Raw genomic sequence first — 25,210 nt, 5'->3', positions numbered from 1 at the left:
TGTTTAAGCAAGACAGGATAGAGAGATTCTGCCTAGAGAAATAATTGGCAAGCTTAGATTGAATTCTTGCTTGGCCCACAGTGCTCTTACCAGCTGATGCTTCTCAAAGATCCCTGCCCCAAAGTAGGACTTTCTGGCCTGTCAAAATCCATCCATTGGTCAAGGCCCCCATGTCATACCTGTGACTTATAAACACACACCCTAGAGTTGTCAGATCAAATAGAGGAGGCACAGTTAAACTTGAATTTCAGGTTAATGAGAAATTTTTTAATACAAATATATTCCAAATATTGAATGCTGTCCACTTGTATTAAACCACTATTTGTTATTAATGGGATACTCAGGTTTAACTTGGGATCCTATATTTTTATGTGCTAACTCTGGCAACTCTGCCCCACTCCCCTTCAGAATCTCTCCCAAGGACCATGGCAGGATTGTGTTTGAAATAGCTGCCTTGTCACAATCTGTTATGTCCTTAGCAGAGAACTTTCATTCTATTCTACCCAGCTAAACTGGAAGCTCTCTGAGGGCAAGATCCAAGCCTCCTCCACCATCCTAGAGATGCCCACCCAATAAAGGATGCTCCTTATAGATGCTCCTTAGCAAGGGGCAAAGAAATCCAGTCTCAACTCTTTGCTCCTGTGGGATCCCTGGCACTGGACTGTATGTAACGTGGAAGGGCCACTTTTTCTCATTGGTTTGTCCAGAGAAGCTGGGAGACTGTTTTCAATTACTGTCACCAAAGAAATGCCTGTTTTTAAGATGTCTACTCAAAGAATGTTTTTCCAATTTCTCCATCAAACTGGCATCTTTTCCTAAACAGCACAAAAGGATCCTATGGAGCCTCAGGGTTAGAACTCCGCATTACTTTGGTTTGGCACTTTATAGATTCCAGATTATTTTTACATACACCAACTCATCTGATCCCACAAGGACCCCCAGAGGTTAATATCATTGTTTTATTTGCATTTTACAGATGAATGAACTGAAGATACAAGAGAATCTGCTCTCAATTGAGAAGGTAGATAATGAAAAGTTTACTTTGGCTCTGTAAGAATTTAAGGAAGGCTTTCGTGGAAACTTTTTTCATTCCATTCTTATAATGACTGCCTGGGATATATAAGGAACTTTATACTCGTTTTCTCTTTTCTTCTTCATGCAGTTCTGGGAATTGAATATTTTCTGCTCTTATTTTATTGATAAGTAACCTGGCACTTGAAGTAGTTAGATCCTTTGCCAAAGATCACACGATTGCATTTATTAAGTGTGTTGCATGATGCCAGGCACCGCGCGCGGTTATTAACAAGGTTTATTAGATCATGAATTCCTCCCCACAATCATGAGATATCTGTATTCTTATTATCCTTATATATTGATAAGAAAAGTGGGTGAGTGACTGGCCTAAGACCACACATCCAGCAGGTGGTTGGTGCAGGATTCACACGTCTACCAAAAAAAAAAAAAAAATCAAATCTGAAATTCAAACCCAGTCCTGATTCAGTCTAGGCTTCCTTCTCCTACACTCCAGGGACTCACTCCCCGTCTGATCGAAATTATCAACTACCTTCAGGTAGGCCAGAACCCCTCTCCATCTAAGTCTTAGGTAGTCACAACTGCCAGGAGACCATTCTTCCCCGGCCCTCCCTGCAGAGATCTGGATCAATTGAAGGTGGCAGGAAGAGAAGGGGTGAGCTGGGCGGTGGCAGGCACAGGGCGAGGCAGTGCAGCCAGCGGAAGAGGCTCCAGGACCTCCGCGCGTTCCAGCGGCGAAGGGTGGGTGGGGCGGGAGTGCCGGGCTCCCGCCCCTCTTCCCTCCCTTCCTCCCTCCCGCGGTCCTCCGGCCGGCGGACCCGTGGGCAGGCACTACTGGAGTTGGACGACCTCCGGCCGGCCCCAGACGAGTGCAGCAAGGAACTGCCCAGCGCGACTGCAAGCCCCTGGGATCGCCCCTGTCCGCGAGGGCGGCGCAGGGGTGGCGCAACGCGGGGACCAGCGCACAGCTGACTGCCCGCCGGTGCCGGGCGCTCAGCAGCTCTCCTCACCGCGGGGAGCTGGAGCGCCGACGAAATGGTAGCTCGGGTCGGCCTCCTACTGCGCGCCCTGCCGCTGCTGCTGTGGGGTGGACTGGACGCCGAGCCCGCGGACCGCGCAGGCCAGGAGCTACGCAAAGAGGCAGAGGTAAGCGGTGTGTGCCGGGTGAAGTTTGCAGACAGGCCACCCCGCGGTCCCATCTGAGCAGACGATCTGCATTGCGTTCTCGCTGTCCTCCGCCCCCTGCACACGTGCACACAAAGAGCCGGGGCACAATTCTTCCCTATGCCGGGGTTGGCATCACACAGGCACGCGCGGATCCGCACTGATGGGCGGGGATGGGAGTGGGGACAGCGAAGGGACAGGGAGGCAAGAGCTGAGAGGGAATTCCCACCCTCACTGCCTAGTCTGGGCAGACGTGACATTCATTCACATAACGGTGGTGGTCTGGGGGGAAGCCCAGATGGGGTGCTATGGAGAGGTTACTGCTGGCTGAAACTCCCGAGCGGAGCCGGCTTCCCGCACTGGGCTGCCCTGCCTAGCTAGGGCAAGCCATTTAAACAGCGCAGAACCAGTTTCTTCGTCTGTAAAATGGCTAAGAGTAGGGTACTCTGGAGAAGTGCTTATAGGGAGCTTTAAACAATGTTTCAGGACTGAACGTGAGAGAGGGGACAGGAAGGCCAAGGTGAATCTCAAAGGTTTCCCATTTCACTTTCCTACAGTGGACTTAGCTGCTCGCTGTCGATCACACAAGGGAAATTTTTTGTGAGGTAGGGCTGGGGATAGATTTAGGTGTCTGTTTTCTAGATAAAATGTAATTGTAATTACACAACAGTGTCATTTCTTGCTTTCCCCAAAGAAGCATCTCTGTGTCCTTCTTCTCAAGAATAGGACCCATGTCTCTATTCTTTTAAGAAGTGAAAATAAGTTTTCCCTGTGTCCTGAGACTCTTTCTCCCGTAAACACTTCATTCTGTCCTAAAACTGCCAGTTTAGAGGTTCTCACTATCCACAATACTCCCCTTGTTTATGAGGGGCAAACTGAATTGGGGAAACCTGCAGAATGAGGAGGGCCCTCTATGACTCCTCCCTCCAACAGCCGGCTCTAGTCACTGCTCCTCAGGAAGATTGTCCCTTTAACTCCCTCAGCCCTTACCCTTCCAAGTGCTGGTTTCTTGTTCTGTGCTTCCACTTTTGCATATTCAAGAAATCACTTTGCTTCTCTGAATTTAGACTCTTACAACATCAAGTGCAGAGTCCTTGAGGCCCCAGGAGAAGGATTCTGTCTACCAAGCCAAGTCTTGTTAAGAGTCCCACCCCACCCATCCCCAAACTGGGTCCCATGCAAACCTTGGCAGAGGAACAGACAGTGTCTCTGTTGCCCATGACTGTGGTGACCACAGATGGAGGATTTCATTTTGGGGTATGCTTGGGGAATTTAATATCTAGCAGATTGAGTCCCTTTCAATCTATTTAGCATAAACTGGAGGAAAGGAATTTTTAACTGTGAGCATAGAAATATTTTTAAAGCATACATAAAAAACTCTGAAAAAGTGTAATGGGTGCATGTGTGTCTCTGTATGCCTATGCATATACATACTTATGTGTATATATATATATATATATATATATATATATGAATGTGTGTGTGTGTATTTAATTGCATGGACTTCCAGACCTGCATGCAAACCAGGGGTTTATAATGCCTATTTCACAGGATCATTGTGTGGTTTCATTTAGCTCATATATTTAAATGTTCAGCATAGTACCTAGCACACAGAAAGCAATCTCTAAAAGGAAGTTGCTGTCAATGTTATTGCGGATGTTATAATTATCCTTCTCATTATTTTAGAAAACAGAGTTTCAGATTAAAGTCCTGGCTTGGAGACTAGCTCTCCCTAACAATCACAGTGGACAAAATATGTAAGGCAACTATTTTCAGCATTGGAAAATGGGCAGCACAGGACTACAATTCCTAAGAGATGGTGTTACAGTTACTATGGCTACATTACAAATTACCCCAAAAACTTAGTGAAGTAAAACAATCCTTGATTAAGTTCACAGACACTGTGGGTCAAAATTACAAATAGGGCAAGTTGGGGCAGCTTGTCTTTGCTCTGCGGTATCTGGTGCTGGTATCATCTAAGGGCTGTTCACTCACATATCTGGCAGCTGATGCTGGATGTCAGCTGAGCTCAGGTCTTCTCCATGTGGACCTATCCACACGGTCTGTCCCTGTAGGCTAGTTTGGGCTTCCTAACAATATGGTGACTGGGTCCTGAGAATGAGTGTTCAGGGTGGTGGTGGTCCGGGCGGGTAGGTAGCTTTAGATTGCATCCTTCTTATAGAGTAGACTGGGAAATCATATAGTGTCACTTTCTTTTTCTTTGATGGTACTAGGCTCTCTATCCCTAAACTACATCCCCAGACCTTTTTAAATTTTATTTTGAGACAGGGTCTCACTGAATTGCCCAGGCTGGCCTAGAACTTGGTGTCCTCCTGCCTCAGCCTCCAGAATACCTAAACTGAGATTACAGGCTTGTGCCACCATGCAAAGCATCACTTCTGTGGCGCTTCATTGGCTACAGGGGTCCCAAGCCCTACCCGGGTTCAACAGAGACCTCACACCTGGTAGGAAAAGTGTTGAAAGTCACAGGGTGAGAAGAGCGCTAGCGTAAGAAAGATCGTTATGGTCATTTAGGGAAATACAGCCATCATGGAAGGGAAACTCTCAGGTCACAACAGCTCTTGACTTCCGGGACAATTCCCTGACTGCAATGGGGGTGGGGGGGCAGCTCGACCCCAAGTAGAGCACAGAGTCCTTGTTGAGCTGAGGTGACATAGGTCAGAGTTCAGTAGCTAGAATCTGTGGAGCAGTGCCTCCCGGAGGAGGGGACAACACTGAAGGGACTCCCACACCTCTGGGTGGAGGCTCACTCCAAGTGCTCGCCTGAGGACGGTGGTGGCATGTTGTTGGAGACTGTGTGAGGCTTACCAGAGAACAACAGTTATGTGACTGAGAACAGAAAAAAGGCCCTAGAAGTGGAGCACTTTGGGAAAATCTTGGACTTTGGTCAGCCAAAAATGGAAAAATCTTTAACACCCCAGGCGTCCACTTGAAACTCTGGTGGTGCCATGCCTTAGGGGTAAGGACCATGATCTAGAGTAAGCCCTACTTAAACAAAGCTCAGAAATGGCTAGACATAAAGTACTGTTGCCCATGTCGTAATTTCCTTAAAAGGCAATTGTTCAAAACAAAATAACAGAATCGTAAATTGGATGTTTTAACACAGGCCAAAGTTATGATAATAGCACAGGGATGGGGGGGCGGAAAATGGAACTCTATTGTTGTGGATCAATACATTTGTGAATCCAAAGTGTCAGGTGTGAAGTAGGAGATAGGATGTGCCGAGTGACAAGTGTGAAGTATTCTAATATTGGTACAATATTAACTCCAAGGGGACTAAATTAGGTTAAGGATGTACTTAAAACCAAGCCTTGACAAGATCTGCAGCAAACTAATGTTTGCCTCTGTATATTTGCATATCCTAGATATTGCATATAAATTATCTAAAACATGATCTATTTTTGTGACTGGATAATTGGAAATTTTTGACACTCTCTCCCAATCATGAGTAGAATAGGAGATTTAAAAAATTGGTAAAGATGGAGAATACTTGAGCAACATGGTCAGATACCTTGATCTAATTGATATTGATAGAAAATTAAAATACTTAAGAATGGCAGAATAGGGGCTGGGGATGTGGTTCAAGCGGTAGCGTGCTCCCCTGGTTTGCATGCAGCCCAGGTTCTATCCTCAGCACCACATACAAACAAAGATGTTGTGTCCACCGAAAACTAAAAAATAAATATTAAAAAAAATTCTCTCTCTCTCTCTCACTCTCTCTTTAAAAAAAAAAAAAAAGAATGGCAGAATAAGGGTTGGGGATATAGCTCAGTTGGTAGAGTGCTTGCCTCACATGCACAAGGCCCTGGGTTCAAACCCCAGCACCACACACAAAAAAAAGAATGCCAGAATAAACTGGGCTCAGTTGCGTACGCCTGTAATCCCAGTGGCTCAGGAGGTTGAGGCAGGAGGATCACGAGTTCAAAGCCAGCCTCAGCATCTTAGTGAGGACCTAAGCAACTGGGTGAGACCCTGTCTCTAAATAAGATATTAAAAGGGTCTGGGGATGTAGCCCACTGATTAGTGAAACCACAGGGAAACTAGAAAATATTTGAAGTGAAGTAACAATAGAACATATTCCACATCAACATTTTGGGATATAGCTAAATCAGTGATTAGAGTGACTGTAGAGATTAAAATGCCTTTAGTGGAAAAGCAGAAAGGTTTGAGATCAATGATCTAAGCTTCTACTTTAAAGAAGCTAAGAGAGAGAGAGAGAGAGAGAGAGAGAGAGAGAGAGAGAGAGAGAGATCATACATGCGCAGATTGAACCCAAAGGGCATAGAAAGGAAGAAATAATTTAAAAAAATAAGCTGTGTGATCATAGTCTAGTTCCTTTACCTCTCTGGACGTCACTGCAGCTCCTCCTCTGTAAAATAAAGGTATTTGGGGGGTATTTTTTGGTTTTTTTGGTACTAGAGATTAAGCCCAAGGTCACTTTACCACTAAGCTATATCCCCAATTCTTTTTATCTTTCATTTAAGCCAGGGTCTCACTAAGTTGCCCACTCTGGCCAGAACTTGGAACCTCCTGCCTCAGCCTCCCAAATTGCTGATATTAGAGGTGTGTGCCACCACACCTTGCGAACTTCTTAAATGACTTCTAAGATTCTCTTTAGCTCTAGCGCTGTTGTTTGGCTTTGCTATATTTATCTGCCTCTGCCTCTGCCTCTGTGTGTGTGCACGCGCGAGTATGTGTGTGCGTGCTTGTGTGTGTGTGTGTACACATCACCTACTATGTGGCCATAACTGTCTGAATGTGTCTATGTTCCCATGTCACTGGGTGTGTCCCTGCATCTTGTGTGGGTGTGTGGCTCTATGTGTCCCCTGTGTGTGTGCACACCAACTCATAAAGTTGAGGATTTTCCGCAGAGGGCTTTGCCTGGGAGGAGGCTCAGCACTTACAAAGCTGTGTTATGAACAAGTTCATTGTCGCCCACTTAAGGAAAGCGAGAGCTGCTCACAGTACTAGAAAGTAGGAAGAGCCTCCACTGCTGAGTTGCAAGATTGAAAGTTAACGAACGATGTCATTGCTGTGGCCCCCTCTCATTCCCAGCCAGGCCCTGTCCTGCAGTTTAGTGACAGGCTGCCCCAAAGGATTGGTCTACCATTTACTTTACTTGGACCATCTTTAGAACAACCAGACAGTAGTTCCAAGACCTGCCTCCCACTCAGCTGCTCCCAGTGTTCCAGTACTACAATGGGCTGGATCATTTGTTTCTCTAGGGAGATGTTCAAGCTACAGTAGAGTATTCACCCCCAGATGCAATGTCCGTTTCTCATACCCCAGGCCATTCATTTAACTTTTATGAATCAGAAACCTAGAAGCCTGGGCGTGGAAGCCATTCCCAAGAGCTCAGCATAATGACTCATGGGTACAGGGCGAACAGAAGTGAAGAAGAGATTCCAATGGGTCTCAGAGGACCACAAGTTGGTAGAAAAGCATTTGTTAAGTCAGTTTAAAAGTGAAGAAGTCTAACAAGAGTGGGTCATGGAATCAGGCAGTGAGAGTCAGTTGAACAACTCCTCCCTAAACTTGACATGGGTGAGGGCACTTTTGGTGCCCCAAATTCAGCTATACAAGCCTAGTGAGGTCCTAGAGTCCGCATAGTATGGCTTTTTCATAATATAAGGAATATAAATGGGATGTAGATAGAGGCGAGTAGTGTTTTTCCAACGACCTTAGGGACAGAAAAGAAAAAAAAACGAACAGACTACTGTAAGAGGTATCTAGGTTACACCCAGACAGAAGTTTGTAAATATGAGACTAGGAACAGGAAAAGTAGGAGAAAAGAAAGGGAGCTGTGGGCGGGACTTAGCTCAGTGGTAGAGTGCTTGCCTAAGTATATGTTCCCCGGGTGGTAAGATCTCCAACAAAAGAAAGAAAAGAAAGGGGGAGGGGCGGGGAAGCCAGGAAGAAGGAAGGGAGGAAGGGAGAGAGGGAGGAAGAGAGGAAAATGGGGAGGGTAAGGCTTTTCCCAAAATAGAGCAGAGGAGCTGAACAGATCCCACTGCAGGGGACCTTTCCCAGCTCCCAGGGGCGGGGAGTGAAGGCAGCTGCCTGAAGCCCTGGCCTTTGTGGGGACCACTCTTCAGTCCTGTTGAGCACCTGAGACTTGTAGGACCTGCTTGGGGTGTTGGCAGGAGATGGGGCCCAACCTCTGTTTGAAAACCTCAGAGTCTTCTGCCTGAGCAGTGTCTTCCCTCTGCTCTGCCCCTGGACCTCCCTAGGAGAAGGCAGGAGACCTGCAGATAGAAACATCCCAGCTTTTTACCTTCCTCTTGGTTTAGAGCCCGCCCCCTGCAGGGAGAGCTTGGGCCCTCTCCTTTGTTGTCAAGCCTTGGAGTCACTTGCTTGAAACAAAATAAAACTTCTGGGCTGGATGTCAGAGGATCTGAATTCAAGTATTGGTTCTGTCACTCACTAGGACATTCTAACAAGGCACAGAATTCCCAAGATTTAATTTTCTCATCTTTATATAATGGGAATAACAACACCTGCCCTGGCTATGTTCTTGCAAGGTGATTGTGAGGCTCAAAGAGGGCATAATCCCTTGAAAATCTTTGTAGTTGTCAAAAGTCTATTATGCTCCTGATTACCAGAAAATGTTTTCATGTACAGAACATGTTGGGGCAGAATGTGGCTATCATCCCTTACATCTTGACTTGGCTAATAATACTACACATGTACCCGAAGCATATGCAAAACCTACAGAGTCACTACGGAGAAACAAACCAAAAAAAATCATCAGGAAATACAATCTGAAATGGACTGCATTGTGGGTGAAGCAACGTGGTTTCTTCATGAGTTTGCCATTTTGCAATTTTTAAATTCTTGGTTTCGGCCAGCTCAAGGGTGAATACCTATAAATCCTACTTGGAGGGCTAAGGCAGGAAGATTGAAATTGGAGGCCAAACTGGGTAACTTAGTAAGACCCTACCTCAAAATAAAATAAAAAGGGTTGGAGATGTAGCTCAGTGGTAGAACACCCCTGCATTCAATCCCCAGTACCACACACACACACACACACACACACACACACATACACATGCACACACACACACACACACAAACAATCTTGGTTTCATTTCTGTTGCTGAAACTCTTTAATGCACAGGAAGTGTCTAGGAATGAGTCATAGACTCATCTATTGAAGGTCCCTTCCAGCAATAAAGTTTTGTGGCCACAGAGGTATAAATAATATTTTTAATAGGACAACTGTCATGAAGTTTTTTCCAAGCATCTTCTTGAGTTTTCATGATGCTCTTGTAAGACATTAAGTAACTGTCATCGTTCACACAGCTAGGCAGTTTCAGAAGCAAGGCTACAATAATAGAGCAGGAATATGTATAATATGAGGGCAGGAATATACACATATATTGTATATATATGAAGGTACAGTGTCCACGTGTACTCCCACCCCCACCCCCATTTCATAGAAGACAAACCTGAGGTGCAGGACTTGCCCCAGGACTCCAGCTGGCAGTAGATAAAACTCAAGCCTCTGGGTCCAGTGCTCTGGCCCTGCAGCCCCGTGACTCAGAGTTCTTGACTAAGGCCTAGGGTTCATAGTTGGTCTCCCTGTTCAAAACCAACCAGACTTTCCCCTTCCCTCAGGCACTGAATGGACTGGGCTGTCCGCACCCATCCGGGACAAGTCTGGGCGCATGCAGGACTAGACCTCTCAGAGTCACCGTCCCACCTGCCTGGCTGGTTTCAAGGGAACCATTTTCATTTTATCCAGACACCAGAGCCACTCCCAGGGACACTCAGAGGCAACTCCCCGGGAAAGTGGCCCCATCCTTAAGCAAGCGGGAAGGGCGTTGGCATGGGCTGAAGGCGAGGCAAGTCACCTCTGGGGCACAGCTCTCCAGCTTCCTCTCCATTCAGCTCCAACCTTGGGCTCCCCAGGAGATAATCAAGTCCTTCCAGGTAAGGACAAGTGGTCTGGGAACTACCTCAATAAAGAGGGGTGGGGATGACCTCTGATGGGTCTCCAGTTCCTAAAACACACACCAGACAAGTCTCCAGAAAACAAAAGCCAGGAGAAGAAATGATTCCCACCCACAGGAGCTCTGCCTCCTGGTTGGTCCTTCGTGTAACAGAAGAGGTTTGGGGACAGCTCCAGGAGCAGAGGGAGCCTAACCCTGCCCCCTCCTCCTGCAAGGCCATGGATCTGCCTCCCACCCCCAACAGAGCTTTAGAGCTCTCAGCGGTGACAGTGATAAGGAGCCCCTTCCTGTAATGTTATTTAGAAATTTTTAAATATATGTGCACTCAGTATAAACTAAATTGAAGAGTCCATAAATCCTGATAATCTCTATTATAATACTTCAGTGCTTTTATGGAAATATAAAATATCAGATTCTCTGGGTGCCTCTGCTTGGCTGGTGTCCTGGGCACATGCTGATTCTGTTTATTGGGAGTTCAGCTCTGCCTTGCAATGGCAGGGTCCCAGAGCCCAGAATTCCCCCTCTGATGGGGCCCCTGGAAAAAGCCTCCACCCCACCTTGCCTGCCAGAGTACCCCGCACGGCAGCCCGCCAGGAAATGGGAGCCGCCAGACCATTTCCCTCCCTCCCCCCTCTGTCCAAGGCTTCAGAGTTCCAGAATGGGAGCCAACTCCCTGATAAGGACTGGGCGTGCCAGCCAGGTTGACCTGTGACCCGTCTCTCCCAAGTAACTCGCCCAGTAACACTGCTTCTAAGGAGACATTAATTCCCTGGCTTCCTTTAGAAAGTCCTCTGTCTTCACAAGAGGACAGGAAAGGGACAAAGAAAAGAACAGGCACCTGAAGGATTGAGGCAAATGGCAGGCAGAAGCCCCTGGACTGAGACCAGAGGTGTCGCTTCCTTGTTCCAAGCAGTTTCCACGTTGCAGACGGGTGGTGTTTCAAAGTCTCTTGTTTATTTTCCCTCTGAGTCAATCAACTGGATGACTATTTGTTGAGCATTTACTAGGTAGCAGGTGCTATGCTAAGCATGCATTGCTTTGTTCAGTCTTTCTGTGAATATTGTGAGGCTCTCCACCTTGTGGGTGAAGAAAGGTTCAGGGAAGTTGAGTCATTCACTCCCAGCCACCTAGCAGAGTCAGGATAGGGAAGAGAGTCTCAATCGCAAGTTCCGGGGCTATTCTATGCTGCCAGATTATTTTGAGCAATAAGTCATTCTCCCGCTCAAACCACTAGAACTCCTTGGATACATTGTGAGTCTGAAAATAGTATACGTTTATAAAGGGAAAGAAGAAGGCAATAGTGCTGAAAACAGAAAAACAATGACACTGACTTGCCAAGTGTTCTATTGCCTGGGAAAGAGGTTCCTCAGGAAAGTAGCCTTCAGCAGGGCTGGCTGAAGACAGATGTAATTGAAATCCATAAAAAGGAGGCTGGGCACCTGCAAATACCTAGGGTCTTGCCAATCCTGGCTTAGAGTCTTGTCTCATTCCCAGCTATGTCCTTTCCTTGAGGCAACAGCTAGGATTGGAATTATTTTGAGTTAAGAAATAAGGTGAGGGTCAGAGAACAAGACAGAAAATGATCTCTTTACAGGTAACAAGAGATCGTGCGTGTCTGAATAAGAATTAAGCAGGTGAGGTGACTATGTTTTTACCCAAGGTGACATCTATGGGGATTTATCAGTGAGAAGGGGAGGTATTTCAGCTCCCAAAGGGTAGGCGAGGATAATGAGTCTCACACTCTCTCCCTTGGCCTCCAAGAGCTTTGTCTCTGGGAGAGCAGCTTCCAGGTATGTGAGGACAGCGGGGGGGGGGGGGGGGGGGGGGGGAAGGGACTCATACTGTGGAATGATCTCTGATGTCCTAAGTTCCTCTGAGGCTCTCATCCAGGTGTTGGCTTCATATCATCTACACGTTGAAAGACTCGGCAGCTTCTTTGAGCTCTAGGGTCACCTTTCTGACACTATCACATTCATCGTCCCACATCTCTTCTTCCCTTAGGCATCCACAGGCAGCAAATGGCACCACCTTCCAAGTTAAAAATTCAGAAGTCATCCAGATTTCTCTCTTTATGCATTCCCTACAATTAATCCCTCAGCAGGACTAAAATAAAACCGCACTCTTTATCCTGGCCAACAGCCCCGCCTCTCTGACTTCATCTCACGCCCTGCTTCTTCACACTTACCAAGTTTTCTTCTGTTCCTTTGACAGATGGATGTCATCCTACCTTAGGGCTTTTAGATTTGCTGTTCTCTCTGCCTGTGCTGCCCTTTCCCACCTCAATGGGTGGCCACCTGGGTCTCATTCTTAGGAAACTGGATCAAATATTCACTCTTCAGGGGGCCCTTTGTGACCTGATTGAAGTTTCTAAGTTATTTTCAATTATATCACTCAGGGTGTTTTTCTTTATAGTACCAATTTATCTCCTTTATTTACTTGGTACAGGTGTTTTTATTGTCTGTCTATATAATTATACCCAGCAGGGCCCCTAGTACATGGCATGAATTAACAAACTCATGAATGAAGGAAGACATTGCAGGTTTCTAATTCAAATATGCACCTCTAGGAAGTCAAGATTTTATATCCATCATAAAGTTGAAGGTAAGCACATTGATGATCACAGGGCCTTAAATATGTTTGCATTTAGTCAGGGAGGATAATTATTTAGCAAGAATCCAGAATGAGAGAGAGAATTCTCAAATCCAGACATGACACAGTATCTGATCAAATCCTGATCAATAGCTGAGCATTTTCTAAACAAGCTGACTGATTCAGAGCAAATTTGATGCATATTAATGGTGTCTATCTATATACCACATGTAATAGCTATTCTGCACACAGACACCATGGTAAGTCCTCTATAAGTACTATTGTGATTAGTCCTCACACAAAAACCCTAGAATGCAAATACTACTATTAAATTTGCTTTACAATTGAGAAACCTGTGGCTTGGTAACTTGCTTGCTGGGATTCAAGACCAGACCAGCTTCACTCCAGAGCCCATAAGGGTCCAGCATGCCCACTAGATTTCTAACAATGCCATAAGACGATGAGGAAGCCAAAGTTAACCTGAAATTGAGTCTGGGGCCTTGTGACTTTTAAGCCCAGAATTCTTTTTGCTATAATTTACAGACGCTCTTGGGACAAGAGGCAACATTGGGCTAGGCTGTATGTGCTGGGGACCTCCGGATATAAAGGGAAGGGAAAGTGCTAGGAAATGCTGATGTTCCTCTCTCCTGCAGGCATTCCTGGAGAAGTATGGGTACCTCAATGAACATGTCTCCAGAGCTCCCACTTCCACCCAATTCAGCAATGCCATCAGGTAGGAAGCAGGGATGGGAAGGACTTGGGCATGCAGGGTGCAGAGTGCCTGTCTTCTCCCTCCTCCTGGAGGGTGGGCAATCCATACCCCAGGAAGTCAGTCCTCACCCCTACCACCCATACTCCCCTTGTAGTCCTTTATCTCAATTTCTCCTGGCAGAGAGTTCCAGTGGGTTTCCCAACTTCCCATCAGTGGCGTGCTCGACCATGCCACCCTTCGGCAGATGACACGTCCCCGCTGTGGGGTCACAGATACTGACAGTCATGCAACCTGGACAGAGAGGATGAGTGGGCTGTTTGCAGGACGCCGGGCCAAAATGAGGCGCAAAAAACGCTTTGCAAAGCAAGGTGAGCACTGTTGAAATCCAGCTGGGCTGGGACCACCCAATGTTCTGAAGCCCATGGATGGAAAAACTAGCCTGGGACTGGGCTTTGTTAGTAACCTGTCCTCTCTAGGGCAGGGAGGGGTGGGCAGATAGGACATTTTGACACAAGGACCATAATTATGAATAAGGACATTTAAACCAGAATTATACCTACACTGATGAATTTTCATTGTACAAGTATTTCCCAGATCAAACCCCATCAAGTCCACTGAATTCCTTGATCAATTTTCTATACAGAGCAGTTAAACCACGGCCAACACTTTTCATTTATATTAAATTCATCAGAATCAATTCTTTTTCATAACAATTATTCAACAAAGATGTGATCCATCTTTGTTGTGTTCAGACAGAACACATCTTAACAGCTTTATTGAGATGGAATCACGTAGTATGCAATTTACCCATTTAATGGGTTCCATTCGGTGATTTTTAATATATTTGCAGAATTGTGCAACCACTACCACAATTGAATTCCTAATTTCATAACATTTTCATTACCCCAAATAGAAACTCTGTGCCCATTAGTGGTTACTCCCCATTGTCTCCTTCCCCAGTCCCCGTGGGAACCACTAATCTACTTTGTCTCTGAGGATCTGCTGTTCTGAGCTTTTCTCACAGCACATTTATTTATTTGCTTATTTATTGTGGTGTTGGGGATTGAACCCAGGGCCTTGTGTATGCAAGGCAAACACTCAACCAACTGAGCTATATCCCCAGCTCTCACAGCACAGTTTATACAATATACTTTCTTCTTCTCTCCCATCCCTTTTGGTAGCTTTGTCTTTTCTTATTCTCTTCCTCCTCCTCCTCCTTTTTGTTTGTTTTTTTGCAATACTGGGGATCAAACCCAGGACCTCAAGCTCTACCACTGAGCTATATCCCAAGCCAGTTTTTCACAAACAACAAGCTAGGTGTCTTTTTACTATCATGATGGCTTTTACTAAGTCAATTATTCTCTGGTCATTTTTTGCTTTTTCATGATTGGGAACAAGATGAGGTTTTCCCATCAGGTCTTCATGTAGAGTTAATTTTACTGTGAGCAATTTGGGGCCATTGCCACTTAGAGTCGTGTGAACTACTTTTACCGATAATATTCCTACGAATGGGATTGAAGGCATGGAGTGTGCTTTCATTGTTCAACTAATCCATAAGGAAATTGTGGGCAGTTGGAGGGCAGCTGTTCCCAGCCGTTTTCACATTCTGCTGCATTCACATGGCAGGCCACTTGGGGCGCCCTGTGCAGAATGGCCTCATTCTTGGTAAAGCTAGGAGTCAGCGATGAGGTCTGGACCCTGAGGGTCAAAATGTCCTTGAATCAACATGTTCTTCATCCCACCGTGTTTCTGAGCAGCAGAGGGGAAGAGTGAAGTGGGAAAGGAGAGGCCTGAGCTCAGGAGACCAATAGAACAGACAGAACCCATCCCAGAAGCCGAAGCCCTGGGTTCATGTCTTGTGACCAGGGTTCCGTTCCTCCTTCTCCCTACTCTTCGATGAAAGGCTCCAAAGAAGAGCCAGTGCCTGATTACCAAGCGTAATGAGGGCTTGTTGTAAGAGCACAGTGGAAAGTGGGGTAGCCCCAGAAACAGTCTCAGCAGCTGCACTGGGGGTCTGAGCTTTGCGGATGCTTCCATCTGGCTGTAACTTTCCTTCTCCTGCCCCAAGGAAGGATCTAATGGAGTGCCTTTGTCACTAATCAATTTGGAGTATCTATTTTGGACAGAAGATAGTAGCACTTGGTCAGTTAAAATACAGAATGTCCAGCTAAATCTGAATTTCAGGTGAATACAAATTATTTTATTTAAATTTTATTTATATTTTGAAATTCAAACTTAACTGGATACCCTGCATTTTTTTATTATTTATTTTTTTAGTTGGACACAATATCTTTATTTTATTTATTTATTTTTATGTGGTGCTGAGGATCGAACCCAGGGCCTTGCATGTGCTACGCGAGCGCTCTGCCGCTGAGCCACAATCCCAACCCTCCTCACCCCCCATATCCTGCACTTAAAAAAATTTTTTTTAGTTGTAGATGGACACAATACCTTTATTTAATTTATTTATTTTTACATGGTGCTGGGGATCAAACCCAGGGCTTCACACATGCAAGGCAAGCACTCTACCACTGAGCCACAACTCCAGTCCTGCTCCTCTCTGTGCCTGCAGGTTTAACTTTTAATCCCCCTATTCCTTTACAGAGCTAGTGGGGGCAGGAGGTCTGTGAGGTATATCTGGGGTGGTAAAGGCAGGAAAAGGCACAGGTATTTACTGAGCACCTACCACCTGCCAGTCAGCTCCACATTGCTTTCCTATTTAAGCCTCGTATCTTACATGTGTTAAGTCTTATAGACCCCACTTTGTAGAACGAGGAAATGAGGCATGGAGAAATTCCACAATTTATGTAGGTTCACAGGTGGAATTATTAGGCTCCCATTGCATGTTCTAGGACTCCAAGTTCCTTCTCAGACAGTGGCTAGCTCTCTCCCCCAACCCCTTTCCTCTTCCCTTTGGGACTTTCTTTTTTTTTTTTTTTTTTTTTTTTTTTTTTTTTTTTTTTAGTTGTAGATGGACACAATATCTTTAATTGATTTATTATTTTTTTTAATGTGGTGCTGAGGATTGAACCCAGTTCCTCACACATGCTAGGCAAGTGCTGTACTACTGAGCTACAACCCCAGGCCAGGCCCCCTATGGGACTCTGATGCAAGGTCTTGGGGGGTACAATGCCAGGTACTATTACAAAAGCCTGGGGGTCATTGTGAAAACCAGCTCTGTCCAACCAAGAACTTAGGATGGGGCCTGAAGTGACCAGCCTTCTCCATGAGAATTGACCTTGAAAAGGATAGGGCAGAGGGTTCAGTCCACTGCCTTGGACCAGTTCCTTTCTTCCTGGAGGGCTCACCAGCCACCCATCCATAGCTTGTCTCCACTCCCAAGGAAGCAGTCATTTTCTTGGAATCCCTGTCCCCCAACAAACACAAACATATACATATTTTTGCAGAGTTTTATCCTGAGATCTGTCATCTTCATTGGCTACCTAAAGTCAGAGAATTACCTACCCCTGCTCTTTCTTACCCATAGAGAGGGGGCCTCTCTCTAACTGCAAACAGACAGGAAAAGCCAGGTACCTGCCTATAATCCCAGCAACTCAGGAGTTTGAGGCAGGAGGATGATAAGTTTGAGGCTAGACACAGCAATTTAGCAAGACTCTGTCTCAAAGTAAAAAATAAAAAGGGCTGGGATATAGCTCAGTGGTAAAGTGCCCCTGGGCTCAATCATCAACACAAACAAACAAAAACAAAACAAAAGCAGGAGAAGCCACCTCACATATTGCTAAAGGATTGAAAGTTCATGGGGGGAGTCTGGGAGTCAGTCACCCCCAGCAGGATGTGAAAGAGCCCAGCTCTGGATGGTCTGTGTCCAGGGAAGACTTACAGTCTAACAGAGTGTTCCTGGTACATAATGAACTCTTGGTGGTGCCTCTGGACCCCAACGCCCCCCCCTTTCCCTGTCTCGGTCCCTTCCTTAGAATCATTCCCTCTTCCTTCTCGGAGGGTTGCTCACTGGCTGGGAGGCAGAGATTGGATGGATGCCAGACCAAACAAGTCCAGGGAGGCAGCATTGCCTTGAATGGAGCTCAGCTCAGGGGTGGGAGAAGGGACATGCCCCTCCCCCGCTCCCATGGGTAGGGAGGGCAAGGGAGCCCAGCCTCTCTCCTTCCATCTGGAGAATTTCAGCCCATGCAGGGCTGCTGCTTTGACCCAAAGGACTGATGTTCAGGCAGATTTACAAGGCAGGAGTCTTAGCAAATGGCCCTGCTTCTCCGTGTGGTATAATTGGAAGGAGCACTAGATTAGGGGTCAGGGCCCAGTTCAGCTGCTCACTCATTCTGTGACTTTCAGCAGACCCTTTCTCCCCAGTCTCAGTTGCCCCTCTCTGGGCCTGCCTTCAACCTGCAAGTCTTCTGTATGGGGTTGCAGTCTTAGCACCTGAGTTTGCAGGGTTCAGAAACTGCCCATGAGAAACTCAGGAGCTGGTCCTTCTAGTCACCCTGTTCCTGGGTGCCCAGTGAACTGCAGAGAGACCCAGCTGACCTGGGGCAGAGGCCAGAGTCTTAGCCCTTGTGGAGGAACTGAGGTTTGGGGCAAAGGGAGAGAAACTCTTAACTAAGCAGAGATGGAAAACTTTCCCTGGGTCTGTGACAAAACACACCCTTCATTCTTATTTGTTTTCACCTCAGAGCTCTCCAGAGTCCCTGCGGAAGTGAGGAGGAGGGCAAGGGGTCAGGGAAGGACCTCAGATAAATGGGTCTTAATGGTTGTTGGCCAGTTTCAGGCCCCGGGCCCTGAAAGAGCAGGGTGGAGCCTATGGGAGGTGGCAGGAGGCTGTGAGGGGTGAAGAGAGCGGATGGGGCAGTCACAGCTGTGACCTTTGGGCTTCTCTGTCCTGACACTGGAGGCAGAGGCTGAAGATTTGTTGCTAGCAAGAGACACAGAGCTTTTTCAGACTCAGTCCAGGCTGTGGGAAAGAATAAGACCACAGACCAGGGGTTCAGACAGACTTCTCGGCTTTTCCTAGGTCGAGGCTACATATCCTCCATCATACTGGGACCTCCCCCACTAGACTGGGGACTCTCCAGGGCAAGTCTCCTCAGTCTGAGCAGTCCCCTCAGCAGAGGCAGTGTCTTCCAGTCAAATGGGGGGGGGGGGTATAAGTGATCTGATAGGGACTTCAGATCAGAGGCTCCCTGGGCAGGGCCTGCCCTCCCCCCATTATACTGGGTCCATGGGGACAGACCCTCGCTCAGACCCAGCAGCAGGTGTGACTGACATGTCCTTTCTGACTGACAGGCAACAAATGGTACAAGCAGCACCTCTCTTACCGCCTGGTGAACTGGCCTGGGAGCTTGCCGGAGCCAGTAGTTCGGGGGGCTGTGCGTGCCGCCTTCCAGTTGTGGAGCAACGTCTCAGCCCTGGAGTTCTGGGAGGCCCCGGCTACCGGCCCTGCTGACATCCGCCTCACCTTCTTCCAAGGGGACCACAACGATGGGCTGAGCAACGCTTTTGACGGCCCAGGTGCTGACACAAAACCTCTCTCCATATGGCAGGACGGGAACCCAACCAAGAAGCAGTCTGTGTGTGACAATGGAGCATCCCTTCTCCTCTTGGCCACGGCCAAGCCACACCCCACTCCAAAGTGCCCTCAGATTCCACATCTATAAAATGGAAGCAGTGGTCCCTGCCCTAGTCCACCTCACATGTCAGTAGGGAAGCCAGATAAGGTTCTGCTTGGAAAATGCTTTGCAAATTCTAAAGAGTATTATTGATTCCAGGAGAATCTTCTGAGGTCCCATCATCCATCAGGACTGGGCCTCTCTTGTTCTCTAGATCAGACCCTTAAAAAACAACCAGAGGTCACCACTTTACCCGGCTCCTACCCTCTGTCCCCCAACTCACTGCCACAGTGGCTGCTATAACGCAAGTGACATTCTATTCCCTGATAGCTACAGAAGTGCTATCCTGCAGCCACAGCTGGTTTCCTCTGTCCCCACCCTGATGGCTTCTGGCTGCAGTGTAAAAGGTACTCCTTCCATTCTGCCAACACTGGCTGTCAGAACCTGATTATGGGCTATTTGTGAGTCTCCTCTTTCCTAGTGAGGAAAGGAAGTATGATCAGATCCCTTTGGGGTGGGGACTTAAGCCCTGTAAGGCCTGGGAATTTGGGCTGTCACCTCTCTTGCACTTTTCTGCTCTCCATCAAGCCTACCTGTATCAAGGAGCACTGCTAGGTCCTGCTGCTGGGAGGCCAGTTAATACCGGAAGAAATCCAGGCTTTTCCAGAATCTACATATAGCATGCACACATGCTTACATGTAATGCATGTCATTCGTGATATCTATATGACATGTTTACTTTCATACCCAGGCAGAGTTCCAGTACCTAAGATGGTTCTGTGCTGGGGCATCAGGACATTGGACTCCCCAAGCAGCTCTCTGACTTGGGACAGATGCTTTGTCTTTTTGAGTTTGGTTTTCTCCTTTCTGAGACCTGTCTCTCCATCTCCCAGTGAGAGCTGCATGGCATGTAGCCTACAAGAAATGGCTCTAGGCATATTCAGATTGCTCCTACCTTGGCTGACTCTCCACCCCCACAAGGCCCTCCTTTTATTGCCAGCCTTCCATACTTGTCAATCCCACCTGGCCTGAGCTCCAAGAAGGCAAAACCAAAGGACTTTCAACAAGCTTCTAGGCCAACATTATCAAAGAGCAATGTTCTGACCCCTGTGTCATAAACTGCTTCTGCAGAAAGTGAACTGTGAGGGGTGGGGCCCTGGATCTAGGCTGTGTGTGGGCTCCACTAAAATCCCTGATCCAGCCCAACTCCCTCTGCTCACTCCTATGACAAGTAGAGAGAGAGAGAGAGAGAAGCTACCTAAAGAACCCTGGGAGGGCAAGAATGCAAGAATACCTAAACTTATAAAATATACATACACATACAAGTGCTCCATATCATAAGTTTACAGATTAATGAACTTTCATACACCCAGTATCCCAATCAAGAAACAGAATGGAAGGACCTAGCATGTTCCCTTCTCAGGGTAACCACAATCCTTACTCCTAGATTCTTTTTGAAATAATTCTTATATAGCATGTATGTTTTAGAGACTGTTCTAACTTGCACATATTTTTCACTACGCTTTGGGGAAGAAGCTTATTGTCACCATTTCCATTTTCAGACCAGGGAGCTAAGACAGGGGGAAGTTAAAGTTGCCTGTCCAAGGTCACACAGTGGTAAAACTAGGATTGGAACCTATGCAGTTTAACCCCAAACTGAATCTACACCATGGGGCCTCTTAGAAGTTCACACCCCATAGTTTAGTCATCTGTTCACCCCTCCACACTCCAGCTGCTTAAGACTTAACCAGGAGGGAAATTATGCAGCAGAAAACAGCCACAACACACAGGGGCATTTGCGTTTAGCGCGGATAGGTGGGGTAGAGAGTCACGGGCCGCTGCTCCCCCTGACCCTCTGCGCCGCCTGCAGGGGGCGCCCTGGCGCACGCCTTCCTGCCCCGACGCGGTGAAGCGCACTTCGACCTGGATGAGCGCTGGTCTCTGAGCCGCCGCCGCGGGCGCAACCTTTTCGTGGTGTTGGCGCACGAGATCGGCCACACGCTCGGCCTCACCCACTCGCCGGCGCCGCGCGCGCTCATGGCGCCCTACTACAAGAGGCTGGGCCGCGACGCGCTGCTCAGCTGGGACGACGTGCTGGCGGTGCAGACCCTGTATGGTGAGCCTCCCAGCCCTGCTTCTGGGCCACCCTGTTGTGTCTCTGTCCCCCCCCCCCCCGCAAGCCCCCAGTCCTTAGACCCTGGCTCTTCAAACAGGGTCCTCCACCCTAAGCGCAGGAATCTGGTCTCCCCTCACCTGACCTCCCAATCCCGAAGCTCCAGGCTCCCCTCAAACCCGAAAAACCTCAGTCTTCTGCTTCCACCTCTCCATAAGTCTCCAATCAATTCCTGGGTGCGATTCTCCCCTGCTGCCTTCATTGCATTCCAATTTCTGAATTCCTGCCCAAACCCCAGCTTTGGCAGCCCCTCTCCCATCACATCCTTGTCCATCACTCAGATCCAATTAAGTTTACCTCTCTCCCATTCCAGAACCCAAAGCCCTCATCCCTCCCCACAATCCCACTGGCTCAATGCCCCCTCGGCACGTTGCTGATGCCCAGGTACTCCCAGTATCAGCCTCGACCTGGTAGTGGGCTCAGACAAGGTCCCTCCCCTAGAGCAGACCAGGCCAAATCAATCAGCCAGTGCTACTGTCTTGGGATCTGCTTCAGAGTGCCAGGGGCACAGCCAGGAGGCCTGGGTTCAAGTCACTTGCCATTCCTGATTAGCAGTTGCTCTTAGGCAAAACATTTCCCCTCTAAGAGCCCTCATTTTTTCCCTTTTGTAAAAATTAAAAAAAAAAAAAGGAGAATAATAGAGGTCCTGCTTAACCTACCTGGATGTTGTGCTACTGTGGGTCTGAGCATGCTTTGTAGCCTGGAAAATCTACAAAATGTAACAATGACGGCTGGTATTTCACTAGTGTTTACCACAGGCCAGGCACTTACACTTAAAACATGCCACCAATTAAATGTCTTTTGGACCACAGATAAGGATAATGGGGTTCAGAGAGGATAAATAAAGCCCAAGGTGGCAAAGCTAGGAAATTGAAGACCAGGATTCAGGAGCTGATGCCAAATTTCTGCCTCACTCCTCCGATAAGTGAAGGCTAGGAGGTAATTATTATCATTGTTGTAAATTATCACAGCCCCGGGGTCCTGAACCATGCCATCATGCCACCTGTGTTGCCCAAGATTTGGAGAAGATGATTCCCTGCCCTTCTTAGTTCCAAACCCTAGCTTTGTTTTCTGCTCCAATTGTATCTCAGGCTGTTGGGTAAGAGACAAGACTCCTGGGTTTAGTGTTATTATGGCTAACACCAACAAGCAGAGCAACTCTTATCTCCACTCCCACCCTCCTCCTTGCCCCTCATGTAAGACAATCATGAAAGGAATCAAAGGGAAGGGTTGAATACTCAACATACCCCCACCAGTCTGTTCTCTCCCTCTTCTCTCTTTACTCCTAAAGGGAAGCCCCTAGGGGGCTCAAGGGCCATCCAGCTCCCAGGAAAGTTGTTCACTGACTTTGAGGCCTGGGATCCCCATAACTCCCAAGGCAGGCACCCTGAAACCCAGGGTCCTAGATACTGCCACTCTTCCTTCGATGCTATCACTGCAGGTAAGATGGTCCCACCCGTGCCTGGCTTCCTTCTTTCCTTTTTCATATCTCCAAGGGTCCCCAGAACTGGGGTACAAGGTGCAGGGATGGATTACAGAAGCCATAAATCCCAAGCTACAAGCATTCTGCACAGTAGCAAGCTCACAGAAAGCCAAGTACTGCTTCCTCCTGTCCACATCTCCTCCAACTGTCCCTTGCGCACATCACACCCTTTGCTTGTTGATTTGGGAAGCTGGGTTCTTCATAATACCTTCCCTGAAACATGGCAGAGGTCAATGGTCATTCCTCAAGGTTCTCTTGTTTCCAAGCAGATGGGGACCAACAAGTGTACATCTTTAAAGGGAGCTACTTCTGGGAGGTGACACCTGATGGCAATGTCTCAGAGCCCCGCCCACTACAGGACAGGTGGGCCGGGCTGCCTCCCAACATTGAGGCTGCTGCAGTGTCATTGGAGGATGGAGACTTCTACTTCTTCAAAGGTATCAACCTTGAGGCAACTGAGAAAATTGAGGCTTAGAGAGGGGAGGAGATTCATTCAATGAGTCTCTGATAAAGTCTACCCCACAATGAGCCAGTGACCCCAGGAACATACTACCAGGAAATTCCTTTCAGTGATGAAGTGGAGAACAGCAGGTGGCAAAGTTGTCATGGGGAGCATTTCAGAGAAGAGTCTAAAGGGAAGCAGAAGACTGCTATTGAGCTCTGCCATTCCAGAAAGAATGGTGTCTTCTAAGGAATCCTGTGAGAGGTTGGGGTTGTCACTTAATTGTTAGAGCTTGCATTCCTTCAATAGGGAAAATAATACATTTTGGGGGGGAAGGAGGATAAAAATAATGGCCAGGAGTGTGCAGTATATTGCTAGATATGTCATAATTCTTTAGTAGATAGTATTCATTCCTTCCTTCATTCATTAGACCAATGTGGAGGCCCTTCTATGTGCCAAACCACTGGAAGTGTCAGGAATGTGGCCATGAACAACAACAACAAAAAAATCCTTTCCTTTTAGAATTAGTAGACGTGAAGAAAGTTCCAAGACTTCCCCGTGTTCCATTCCTCCCCCAGGGAAGGGACTGTGCTCCCTCTCCAGGCCCCAGCCTGCTCTCCCTGCAAGCGCAAATTGATAGGTTCATTCTGGGCTGTTGGCTCTCTGCTGACACCTGCTGGAAGCCTAAACTATAGCAGTCCCTCCCCTACAGTATATAACTAACTTGTAGCATGATCCATTTTGGTAGCCCCCATTAACCAACAACCTTGGGCTTCAACTTGAGTGGAAGAAGGGAGACAGCAAAGGAGTGAAGACCAATGGGTGGGACCAATGGGCTCCAGCTCACCCTGTCTTTCTCAATGCCCGACAGGGAGTCGATGCTGGAGGTTTCAGGGTTCCAAGTCAGTGTGGGGTTTCTCACAGCTGTGCCGGGCAGGGGGCCTGCCCCGCCATCCCGATGCAGCCCTCTTCTTCCCTCCTCTGCACCGAATCATCCTCTTCAAGGGTGCCCGCTACTATGTGCTGGCCCAAGGTGGACTGCAAATGGAACCCTACTACCCCCGCAGTCTGCAGGACTGGAAGGGTGTCCCTGAGGAGGTCAGCGGTGCCTTGCCAAGGAAAGATGGCTCTATCATCTTCTTCAGAGATGACCGCTACTGGCGCCTGGACCAAACCAAACTTCGAGTGACTGCTTCAGGCCGCTGGGCCACTGAGTTGCCCTGGATGGGCTGTTGGCATGCCAACTCGGGAGGCACCCTGTTCTGAAGGCAACTCATCACCTAATGAACCCTCGGTGCCTTGAGGGTCCATTCACATCCCATATGCAGGGGCAGAACCTGACCTGGAAGCCCCCACCTCCCTGCAGAAGACTGAGCCGCAAAATCTTCATCAGGAAGTCTGTGTGCTTTTGTTCCTTGGAGAACACTGCTATTCCCACTACATGGAGGTGGGGGTGCGATCAATCCAAGGGGAAGGAAAAAAGGGTCCCAGATCCCACAGTTCTTCCCACCGAGGACCTCTTTCATTCCCAAGCCTCAGAGATTTTGATTCTTCTGCTAATGGTTCTGTTCTGTCTGCGAGGAGACAGCACTGGAATCTGACCAGGAGGGATGCAAATCTAGACCCCTTCTTCTTAGGGTCTCCTGGCTCAGTTCTTGTAGTGTGTCTTATTTATTCAGATCTCACCCCAGTAAGCTCCGATGGGGTGAAGGCACAGGGTCTCTAACCTCAGGGGCCCATTGGGGGTTCAGGATGTAGAACAAGAGGGAGATTTGTTATGGGTTTCCAAGGCTTTTGTCTGGGGCAGGAATAAACAGTGTCATCCCCAGCTGGTGGGCCTGCAGGTGGGAAGCAGCATTCCTTGAACCAGTTCTTCCATCCTTTCCAGTGACAGCAGATGTGTAAGAAAGATGGACTATAGCAGTCTCTACTGTGTATATCAAACTTGTATAATGCTCTTCTATCCAAGCCTGGGCCAGCCAGCTACATGTGAACGGGGGCTTCTGCCTCTCCTCAAAAAGCAAAATGTACTCATCCCCCCACACACACACACACACAAACAC

The 25,210-nt window shown here is 47.7% G+C and overlaps 1 protein-coding gene across 2 annotated transcripts; it reads left to right on the top strand.

The window, feature by feature from the left end:
* The first annotated feature begins 1,782 nt into the window (after positions 1-1,782).
* MMP28 (matrix metallopeptidase 28) lies at positions 1,783-25,169 on the top strand. Of its 2 annotated transcripts, XM_081272075.1 has the most exons (8): positions 1,783-2,178; positions 13,412-13,491; positions 13,651-13,838; positions 18,727-18,951; positions 20,920-21,165; positions 22,514-22,663; positions 22,975-23,142; positions 24,019-25,169. In XM_081272075.1, exons 1-8 carry the CDS (start codon positions 2,068-2,070, stop codon positions 24,411-24,413), a joined length of 1,563 nt encoding a protein of 520 aa, XP_081128201.1. In that variant the 5' UTR covers positions 1,783-2,067; the 3' UTR covers positions 24,414-25,169. The 2 variants fall into 2 exon arrangements, with proteins under 2 accessions (XP_081128201.1, XP_081128202.1); XM_081272076.1 differs by lacking the exon at positions 22,514-22,663 and having other exon boundaries at positions 1,785-2,178.
* The last annotated feature ends 41 nt before the right edge of the window (positions 25,170-25,210 follow it).

The sequence above is a fragment of the Spermophilus citellus genome (assembly GCF_964194105.1).
Source record: "Spermophilus citellus genome assembly, chromosome: 17".
NCBI classification, from domain to species: domain Eukaryota; kingdom Metazoa; phylum Chordata; class Mammalia; order Rodentia; family Sciuridae; genus Spermophilus; species Spermophilus citellus.
Note: the sequence above shows the minus strand (reverse complement) of the source record. Positions and strands in the feature narration are given on the sequence as shown.

Coding starts and splice junctions, on each gene's coding strand:
- MMP28 (XM_081272075.1), top strand. CDS start 2,068: ATGGTAGCTCGGGTCGGCCTCCTACTGCGCGCCCTGCCGCTGCTGCTG. Junction 2,179..13,411: donor AGCTACGCAAAGAGGCAGAG/GTAAGCGGTGTG, acceptor TCTCTCCTGCAG/GCATTCCTGGAGAAGTATGG. Junction 21,166..22,513: donor GGCGGTGCAGACCCTGTATG/GTGAGCCTCCCA, acceptor TTACTCCTAAAG/GGAAGCCCCTAGGGGGCTCA.